This window comes from Lycium ferocissimum, chromosome 6 (genome assembly GCF_029784015.1).
Source record: "Lycium ferocissimum isolate CSIRO_LF1 chromosome 6, AGI_CSIRO_Lferr_CH_V1, whole genome shotgun sequence".
Lineage (NCBI taxonomy): Eukaryota > Viridiplantae > Streptophyta > Magnoliopsida > Solanales > Solanaceae > Lycium > Lycium ferocissimum.
The window spans coordinates 67,643,156-67,654,705 of record NC_081347.1 but is presented as its reverse complement, the minus strand read 5'-3'; the positions used below and the strand labels follow the sequence as shown (position 1 = coordinate 67,654,705).

The 11,550-nt window shown below is 34.7% G+C and overlaps 1 protein-coding gene across 1 annotated transcript; it reads left to right on the top strand.

Moving 5' to 3' along the window:
* Positions 1-3,299: 3,299 nt before the first annotated feature.
* Positions 3,300-4,031, top strand: LOC132061578 (uncharacterized). Its single transcript, XM_059454359.1, has one exon. The coding sequence runs from the start codon at positions 3,300-3,302 to the stop codon at positions 4,029-4,031; it is 732 nt and encodes a 243-aa protein (XP_059310342.1).
* The last annotated feature ends 7,519 nt before the right edge of the window (positions 4,032-11,550 follow it).

Below are 11,550 nucleotides of genomic sequence, written 5' to 3'. Positions count from 1 at the left end.
TAAGCTAATCTTTTTAACCCCCCAAAAAAAAGGTTGAAATGAAATCACAGTAACTAAATGGGAACAATGCACATGAGTTTTGATACCAAACCAAAGTTCTTAATTTAATTATCTGATCTGATCCTAAGTCCTAATGTCATGTGCAGATTGTCACATCTCCATCATCGGCGGAGACATTTCAAATATGCTAAAAAATATTTAATTATTATTATATATAAAATATTTGAAACTAATAAGATCTTAGACATTGGTTGTTCTACATTTTCGTACTTCATCACAATCTATCTTTCAATTTCTCTGTGAGTTGATCCTTTTATTTCATTTTAATGATTCTATAAACTCAACTATCAGTAGGGATGGCTGATGACATAGCATTTTGACATAACTATCTTCCTTTTAATTATGCTAATTGATTATTTTTATAATAATATCCAAGATGCTCAATAGTGTTATTATATTAATTTGCTCGAATCATATTCACGAAAAGATATTTTCTCTGCCGCAATAATTTTTGATGTTACCAATTTATTTTTTACAGCAAATAGGAGAAAAAAAAAAGAAATGGTGGAAGTTACGAAATCTATCATATATATGTAAAAATGCCTATTTATGATTTTTTTTAAAATTAATTCGAAGTGGGCGGGGCCGGGCAGGATCGGGCCCCTAGTGGGCCAGAACCCTGGCTGTTGGTGGGCCGAGCTACCGGGCTAAATGGCATGTTCGGCCCAACCCTTTAATTTTTTCCACTAGCCCAGCGCACCACCCTTTTACCGGGTTGGGGGGCCGGGACAGGTTAGGTGAGCCGGTTCCGAGCCGACCCGGCTCAATTGATAGGCTTAGTTTATATCCAAGCTGATTTGGCGTTGAATGCCTCCGATATATAGCTAAACAATTGCTTATGAGAACAAAGCTTCATGTGTTGATCTGAAATATGATATTGCATACACCAACACTTATATGCTTCAAACTAATAAATTATGATAAATTCTTCCCTCACAATTGATTCAGGGTCAGGAACCAGATATTGTCATCTAACAGTTTTTATGTGTGGTATATGATTAATTAATCAACCATGATGCCCTAAGAGGATATGAAATATATGTTAGTTTTTTCTAACATAAAGGGGAGAGAATAAGTGTACCGAGAAATATGTTATGAATTATCATTAGTATGATCCTCATTCAAAAAATAATTCAATTCAAATGCTAGAAGCATTTACTGACCCAATATTAATTTCTAATTTCAGCTGCAAATGCTCTTATTAAATTCATACCCCTGAAGCACAGAGTCTACAGCATGCATGAAGCATGGTAGACCAATCGGTTCCAAACACAATAATCATTGAAAAGAAAGAGGAGCAAATGATCAATGATCATTATAAGGAGGTAATGTGCTCTTGAAGAGCCTACGACATAACACTTCATAAAACCTTATGAGAGGTTTAGATACCTAAAAAAAATAATGAAAGTAATGAGATCTCAATAAGTTACGTCCTATTGCGAACTGATACAAATGATATATCGTCGACAATAATATTGTAACAGGTTGTGAGGATCTGAATTCTATGTCTATAAAGCATGCTAACATAGACATTATTACCAAGTGAAATGACGCATTTTGGTAAGCTTCAGCCTTATTAGACCTGCAGTCTAGACAACAGAAAATGTCACCATTTAAATATTTATGAATATTGTCACTTGACAAAATTTATATGAAAATTCTTGAAGAATTCTAAATGCCTGAAGCATATACAGGTTCTAAAAATGTGTTCATAATTCTTATATGGATTAAATCGAGCAAGATGAATGCGATTTTACCATAATGAATATTCATTGACCAAGGGTACACATGACTCTACTATCCTTATGTCTTTATGAGTGTAAATTGAATACTTGAATATTATTCGAACTCTTGAAGAGTTTACACAAGCAATAAATTATCTATTGAAGAAGTTGAAATGAGAAACTTACAGAATTCTTTGGTCCTGAAGTGCCATATTTTTATACAATTGATGCTTTTATATATTTTGCTATGACTATGAGGGATTACAGTCATGCGATGTTGTTCTACATGACAGTCAAATCTTATAAAGATAATATCTGTTTATAAAGCAAGTCAGGAATGCACTTGGAGTGATTTCAACAATATTATATGTTGATGCAACTCTATCCAAAGGTTGAAGATACAACAACATAGATAACCCAAATAAAGAGAGGATTCATAGGAGGACAAATCATATTTCACCAAAGTTGTACTTCACACACAGTCTCCAAAAGAATGGTGATATCAACGTGCAACAGATTCATTCAATTGATAATATAGTTGATTTGTTCACTAAGTCTCTACCAACTACAACTTTCAATTGGGATGCGAAGATTCAAGCTTTGGATTGATGTTCTCATCAGGGGGAGTTGATACGCCTAGTTTTCTTTTTTCCCTTTACCAAAGTTTTTGTCCCAATTGAGTTTTCCCGGTAAGGTTTTTAATGAGGCACACTAAAGATAGACATCCCCATGACCATTCAAATGGTCTTTTAAAGAAAACGTTATTCTTAAAAATAATGACTCATTAATATAATATTAAAATAATTAAAAGGAGGACGGTTAGGCACGGTTTCTCTCGGCACACGTTAGCATAACGTACGCCATCCATGGGAAAGAGGAATCTAACTACGAATCCGACGGAAATGATGATGAAGAAGACAGCGGGGAAAGGGAATAACGGAGGTGAAGCAAGTAGGACTATAGCAGGAGTCAATACACCGGTAAGCAATACCGGACTAGAATGTACCAATTTGAAGACGAGAATATTGAATGAAGTTATCAAAATGGGTCATCTGCCAGTACGAGGGCAACCAACTAAAGAAATTGAAGGTGATACAGGTGAGAAATTGGCAATAATGGAGAAGGACGGTACCCCCAGCCCAGTCAAAAGTAAAGCAATGCAAGCGAAGGAAAAAATTGGGGAATGGATGTTAGCAACGAGGGCAGCAACACCTTAAAGTAGGAAATCATGGGCAGATGAGGTGGAACACAATGGTAACAGTGACGAAAAAAGGGGAAGTGGTAAGTCAACTGAAAATTTAGCATCTGTTTGGGATAATTTTGATATTTCAAAGATCACAAATCTTTGGATTCAAACTAGAATATGTTAATCCAGAAAAAGTAGGAGAGGAATTAATAGTGGAAATAGAGGAAGAGGATATCACAACTGAAATCGAGTATTGGAAATATGTTGTAGTCTGCTATGTATTAGGTGCTCATCCACCTTTCACTGTGCTAAATTGATATATTCAAAGGATGTGCGGAAAACATGGTATTAACAAGGTGGCAATGATGCAAAATGGAATTGTCCTGGTACGATTTGACAGTGCTGAAGGGAAGAATGAGGTAATACAAGGGAGTATTTACCACTTTGATAATAAGCCACTAATTGTGAAAGCTTGGGACACAGATATGGAGTTCAATAGGGATGAATTATATTCTGTCCCTATTTGGCTTAAACTTCCTGGATTGGACTTCAAATATTGGAGTGCTAAGGGGTTGAGTAAGTTAGGGAGCCTGATTGGTAAGCCACTAATGGTAGACATAAACACAGAGAAGAAGGTAGGATTAAACTTTGCTAGGATGCTAGTAGAAGTAAAGATAGACTCTCCACTGTCCGAAATCATCAAGTTCAGAAATGAGAGGGGCAATATTATTGAACAAAGAGTGACTTATGAATGGAAACCATCCATTTGTAAGGTATGCAAACAATATGGGCATACTGAGGAACAATGTAGGAGAAATAAGCAGACTGCACCAGTGGGGGGAGTGAAAGAGGCGGAGATTGTGCAAAGAGGAGGTAAGGAAGTGCAAACTGAGAATAATATTGTCAAGGAGGTCACAATAAATGAACAAGGACAAAACAAGAATTGGAACAGGGGTGGAGGATGGAGAAGGCAACAAGGAGGTAAATGGCAAGGAGAAAACGCAGAATCTACCAGAAAGGAGCATGGCAATGTCACAAAAGTAGACAACAGTACTGGTTGAGGTGAAGCACAAGAGAGTGTGAAGGTCACTAATGCCTTTCAACCTCCGGATAAGGCAGGGGATGCACCTAGCACAAACACTGCTAAGGATGAGAGGGGAGTTAATAAAGCTCCTCCTGGGAATGGTTAAGATCTTGTGTTGGAATGTAAGGGGCCTTAATGGCCTCAGGAAGCAGAAGGAGATCAAACTCCTCTATAATGAGTTGGAAGTTGGCCTAATGTGTTTTGTTGAGACTAGAATAAAAGTGAACAAAGTGACTAGTATAATGGAGAATATGTTTGGGGCCTGGAAGTTCAGAAGTAATCATGCAGTACATTATAATGGAAGAGTAGTAATGGTCTGGAGACAAGATTGGTATGAGGTTGTCTTTCATAGTGAGATGAATCAAGCTATGACGTGCTATGTGACCAATATCGCAATGCAGTTGAAATTTGCTGTGATGTTTGTGTATGGTTTGAATCTGAAGGAGGAAAGAAAGGAGTTATGGAACTATCTTGCACAGTTGAACATGGGAACTTACCTATGGGTTGTGCTAGGTGATTTCAATGTTGTATTATAAGATAAAGATAGGTTAGGAGGTAACCCTATTACTTATGCAGAGGTAATGGATTTTCAGACCTGTCTAGATGCATGTGGGCTAATGGAAATGCCGCAAAATGGTTGTAAATACACTTGGAATGACAACCAAGAGAATAGGGTGTTCTCAAAAATAGATAGAGTGTTTGTGAATGGAGAATGTCTTGACACCATGCCAAGCTGTGTTACTGAAATTCTGGCTGCGGGGGTGAGTGACCACTGTCCACTAGTGGTAAAAATGGTGCAACAAAGTGATAACAGGGGCAAGGTGTTTAAATACTGTAATGTCTAGAATTCACATCAGGATTTCAGAGGCATAATTGAAGATGGTTGGAGTGTACAAATTAGGGGATGCAAAATGTTTCAGGCTGTGAGAAAACTGAAGCTAATGAAGAAGGGACTCAAACAACTACATGTTAAAGGGTTCAATAATATAGTGAAAGAAGCACAGGAGGATAGATTGGCAATGCTACAAAGCCAGGAAATACTATAGTAGGACCCTTTAAATAAAGAGCTACAAGCGGAAGAAAGGAGACTTAGACTAAAGTACAAGCACTCATCTAGACTTCTTTGAGGAGTTCTTAATGCAGAGAAACAAGACTACCTGGATAAAAATGGGGGATGATAATACAAAATATTTCTTTTCAGTTCTTAAGCAAAGGAAATTACTTCAATCAGTTTCCCAGATTCATGATGAAAACAATCAAATCCAGCATGATCCCAAGCAGATATCTGAAGTGATTGTGAGGTACTACCAGCAGCTGTTGGGGAAAGCACAGAGTCATAGAGCTAAAGCTTATGAGGGATTTTTTATGCAAGGCCCTAAGTTGACTAAAGAACAACAATGCTTATTACTGAGACCTTTCACTGTGCAGGACATTAAAGAGGCAATGTTTAGTATCAATGTGAATAAAAGCCCTGGGCCAGATGGATATGGAAGTGACTTTTATAAGGCTGCTTGAAATGTGATTGGGGAGGATATATGTGACAGGTGAATGCTACACTAATCTCATTGATTCCTAAGGTGGATCGTACCCACGAATGCAAGCCAATTTAGGCCTATATCCTGCTGTAATGTGCTTTATAAATGTATATCCAAAATATTGTGCTCCATATTGGCTGAGGTATTACCAACCTTGGTTAGTGACACTCAAGCTGCTTTTGTTAAAAATAGATCATTGGTGCACAATGTTTTAATTTGTCATGACTTAGACATTACAACAGAAAGATGGCCTCAGCTAGATGCTTAATGAAAATTGACCTGAGGAAGGCCTATGACATGGTGGAGTGGGGTTTTTTACAAGAAATGCTGGTGGGGTATGATTTTCCTCCTAGGTTTATACAACTCATTATGGTGTGTGTTACAACAACTACATTCTCAGTCAAGGTTAATGGTGACAGCTGCGGGTATTTTAAAGGTAAGAGGGGTCTAAGGCAAGGTGATCCCATATCACCACTATTGTTTGTCTTGGTGATGGAGTATCTTATTAGAATATTGAAGAAGATGAGCCAACTGCCGGATTTCAGATCTCATCCTATGTGCAAAGGGGTACAACTTACACATCTTACATTTGCTTATGATCTTCACCAAAGGTAATACAACTTCAGCACAGAGAATTATGGAGGCATTGAACCACTTCTCCAAGGTTACTGGGCTAGCTGCAAACTCAGACAAGTCAAGCATCTACATGGCTGGTGTAGATAATGAAACAAAGAGGGCATTACTGCAGATCACAGGCTTCAAAGAGGGGACTTTCCCAATGATATACTTAGGGTTACCTCTGTCACCAAAGAAATGGAACAAATTGGAGTGTCATCAACTTAGTATGAAGATTACAGAGAAAATAAGGGCAGTGTCAGTGAGGCACTTATCCTATGCAGGGAGGCTGCAAGTTATAAACTCCATTCTTTTTTCTTTACATAACTTTTGGGGTGGTGTATTTATATTACCTCAAAGTGTGTTAAAGGATGTGGATAGAAAATGTAGGCAATTCTTATGAGGGTGTAGTGAAGATACAAGGAAAGTGTCACTTGTGGCATGGGACAAAATTTGCACACCTAAGCACCAAGGTGGCTTGAGTGTTAAAAGCTGTAGAAAGTGGAATTTAGCAGCAGTAGGGAAGCTCATCTGGATGTTAGTCACAAACAAGGAAAATCTATGGGTGAAATGGATTCATGGGATTTATATGAAACAGGGGAAGAACTTATGGGATTATATTGCTCCAAGTGACTCTAGCTGGTATTGGAAGAAGATAAATAAGATAAAACTGGGTATGAAGCAATGGTATAATGCTGGTGTATACACTCTTACAGCCAATGGCAAATACTCTATTGGTAGCAGCTATCTCACTATGATAGGCAATGGAACCAATATTAAGGAACTGCAATTGATATGGAATAAGGTGATGCAGCCAAAGCACATGTTCATCCTGTGGTTAGCATACCAGAGGAAGTTACCAACTAAAGACAGGATGATAGGAATGGGAATGATTTGTGATACTACTGAATGTGTGCTTTGCGATCAGGATGAAATGGAAGATGTAGATCACCTCTTTGTGAAGTGTGAATGGTTTCAAGTACTACGGGCTGAGATTAACAAGTGGCTGGGCTTGCAAATACCACAGGCAGAACCAAGAAAGGTGGTGCAGAGTATCAGAAAGAAGCAATGGAGTAAGATGAAAAAGGAAATTGTCGTAGCAGTACATGGAGCAATGATTTATCTCACCTGGCAAGCAAGGAACTGGAAAATCTTTCAAGCTACCACTGTAAACACAGACTTAGTTGTGAAACAAATACAATTTGTAGTTCAAGAGAGGGTAGGTATGTTCATAGGCTCAAAACATGCTCGCCATTGTATAGAATTTCTGGAGGCAATTGTAAGTAGCACTTGAGACTTGCTATCCTGGTTGACCTGTGTGGGTGACTAGGAAACAGGTGCTCCTAGGCTGTTTTGTTGGATTGGTTGGTTGTGGTAATAAAACATTTACAGTTCATTACCAAAAAAAAAAAAAAGATAGACATCCCAAACGCGTAGTTTTCTTTGTCCCAAATGTGTACTCTTTTTCCTTCACTAGAATTTTTTCCACTGGATTTTTTCTAGTAAGGTTTTAATGAGGCATATTATTTATCAAATAGACATCCCGGGGGCAGTGTTATAAATATTATTTATTATTGTGGATGTCTATCTTTAGGAAAAAAATTAGGGTTAGTGACTTTGAGATCAAGTCAATTGCCATATAAATATAGTGGTTTTCCTTCATTGTAAAATCATCCGTAACAAGAGAAATAAGAGTTCTCCTCTCCTCTACAATATTTTGCTTCTCGCTTTATTATTTTATGACAATATTACGTAATTATGTAATTAACATTAATAAGAGATTTCAAGTTTAACAATTTTTTTTTTTTTAGTTGAGGTTGTATAGATCAGTGAGTACATAATTGTATGTTTTTCTCTCATTAGTTTAGCATATTTACCTCCTTCAATTCTAAATTTTCCTCCTTCACTTACATTCATTTCTTTTTTACGATTTTGAGATTTCACTTCGTAATTTCAATTCAGCTTTTCTGATTTTAGCTACTTTGTGTTTGATTGATCCATAAATGAAAAACCATGTTCTTTTGTAGGTCATCATCATTAATTGTATGATATTATGAAATAAGTTTAAGAAGCCTTCTAATAGAACTTTGCTTTTAGCCATCAACTTCGTTGTGCTGCTCCTGAATTTGATCGTATAAATAAATTTCACAATATCAATGTACTTATAACCTAATATCGGGCATAAATCCTCGGCCTATTTATTTAGGAATATGGCGAGCTGAAAAGGTAGGAATTTCTTCTAAAGAATAATAACTTCTTTTTGTTTCCATATCAGATTTTAAAATTGTATATCTTATGCTTCTTCATTACCGTTTAGAAGGAATACTTGTAGATCTAAGAAGTGAAAGTGATTGCTATTCTAAAGCGATCATATCTTAATAAGTTATAAAAGTAAACCATTTGAAATTCTTATTCCTAACCACTATCTTTTGGGTATACTTTACATACAAGTACTCAAAATTAATCATCTAACACGACTTTGCCCATAAAAGTACTACGTACATTTTGAGAAATGCATTTTAATCCTAACAGCTCGTTAATATCCCTTTTGTATATATCACTAAACATTTTTCCCAATTCACTCCTTGTTTTTCTCCCCAAAATCAGCACGACATTCCAATATAATGGTCCATGTTATTTTTGGTGGTATTAAACTAACTATTATCGAAGTTTTTAAGTTTTGCCACCATATTGTGGAGGTTAAATGTGGAAAAATAACAAGATGATTGATGGCCGTCCAAAAAGGTAATTTATCTTGGTAAAAACCTAAAAATGAATCGGATCTATTTGACATATATAAACTTTATGAAGAGTATATAATTAGGTAACTTATACTCCCTCCATTCCAAAATAAATGTCTCTTTTAGCTCATGCACACTCCTTAAGAAATTGCTCACTCCTAGAAAATTAGGAGAGTTTTTACCAACTTATCCCTAATTAATGCTTAGAAAAAGAAAAGTTATTTAATGATTCTTGATAATAAATAAGGGTAAGTTTGGAAGAATAGAATTAGTTTCTTCTTGAAATCCTAAAGTGTCACTTATTTTGGAACAAAATAAAAAGCCTAAAAGGACACTTATTTTGGAATGGAGGGAGTAATTAGATACAATTAAATCTATTGATATATAAGCATTAATAGCTAATCTGTTAAAAAAGATAACTAACATATCCTTTTCCTCTCAATACAGCTAAAATTCACTAATAGGAATTTTAAATACAAACACGTGGCATGCATTTACTAGTTTGATGTAAATACGTGGTGCGAGTTAGTTTTTACCCTTGAAAAATAAAAAATATGTGAATCAATAAACGCAAACCAAGTATTAATATTTAAGACAGGCCAGGCGTAAAAATCATGGGAAAAGTTGAGACGTCAATTTCCCATAAATAAGGATGTCAATTTTGAAAATTTCATGTACGCAACAAATTCTCTAAACCTAAATGTCAGCTCTACTAGGCAACTTCTTATTTTTCCATAATAAGTAGCAATAATTATGTATGCAAAATGTGGAAATTGAGCTGACTCATTAAATATTAATAAGTTTTTGGTAATATTTTTGTACCTAAGATTGCGATGGCTAACTGTTATAGGTACACACCTTAAAAAACATCAACTTAAATCTCTCACTATCTTTCGGGTACCTATTTATATCCTAATATTTGTTATTCAATATTCATCAGTCACTACTCATGTTTATTTTATAAAAATGGAAGTTCTATAATCTAACGCATTTAAGATTTTATTATAATCAAACTAAGGTACAAAATTATTGGTTGTTTGATGTTTCATTAAATTATTAAGGTATAGTTTATTGAGTTATCTTTATATTATGAAAGTGGATTGATTTTTTCTCTTAAATACCGTGCATGTTTTTTTATTGTATAAGTAGTAATAATTGCTAACTTTAGTCTTGAATTCTTAAAGAAATGTAATTTCTTTGTTAGTTAATATATCTTTTGTATTACGGAAAGAGAATTGTATAGGCTGCCTCTTTCCTTAAGATTGGCTTTCAATCTTCTTTTGTAGATCAGAGGCAAGGTTTCATGTCCCCCTCTAATCATTGTAATCTTTTTACATATATTAACATGGTAGGGGTCAAGCCAAACCCCCCACACCGTAGGTCCACAGCCTAATGGTGATGGCTTATAATTAAAATTAAAAAAAAAAAATCTTAAAAAGAAAATTATTCTGCGACAATTTTTAATAACTAAAGTAACATTAATTTGTGACTGAGGAGTACTAATTTATCATGACTAAGTGAAATTAAGGCGATAATATGTAAAATTACTATGATTTAGTGATAACACTACTTAGTTGTAAATGTGTGTTTTAATTATTAATTAAATTGATATAAATATCAGATGCAGATAAGTTTTAACCGTCAGATTACTTATAATTAGAAGTGAATGTTTATGATAAGCACTAAAGCAATTGATAACCGAAAAGAATAAGAGTTTAACTTATACATATGCCAAAAATGCCAAGGAAGATTTACACTATCTGATCAATTAAAAGATATTTATAGATAATCTTTCAAAGTGAAATTTGTAATATTAAAATTGAGGTTGCTACAACATGTGAAAATGATATTGATAGTGTAAAACTTCTTTACGTCGTCTTTAAATACTAGTTAAACTCTAAAATAGTAGTAAGAGTTTAAGTTCTACACACTAACATTATAAATAACTTTTACATTATCAAATCACTTTCAAAAGATAACCGAAGATAATCCACTTAGTAAGCAATAATTGATTGGGTCATAATCAATAATAAATGGAACATGCTATATCAAGGAAAATTGCACGAATGGTGTAAAAAAAATTTATATTGTTTGTGCATAAACTTAAACTCAAATAAAAACTAAACCGCTATCATATTGTTTAAACTACATAAATTTAAGTTATATACATTGTTATCATAATGAATTTTTACACCATCGGTGTAATGTGTCTTGTTATATATAGTAGCATGTTACTTATCATTTATTATATATTATTCATTATTAATGCTATCAAATAAAATTATCTGTAATTAATTTTTACAGTAAATAGTTAAACTCTTTTTTTTTTCAAGAATATCTGAATATCTTAAGTCCATATTTTCTTTTTTCCCCGGTGAATTACCATCCACTCATAAGTATTTATAGAACCCCTTAGACTCCTTTGATCATCATCAACTTCCACATTGCCTTCTCCCCCTTCCTTGTATCTCTCTCTCTCTCTCTCTCCCCCTTTCTTTGATTTCTGTTTTTTTTTCTTCTAGTCTTTCATAAGAACATATAGATCTAAATCTTTAAAGATGTTCTCTTCTTTTCTTTTTTATTATATTCTTTTCCCTTTACACTT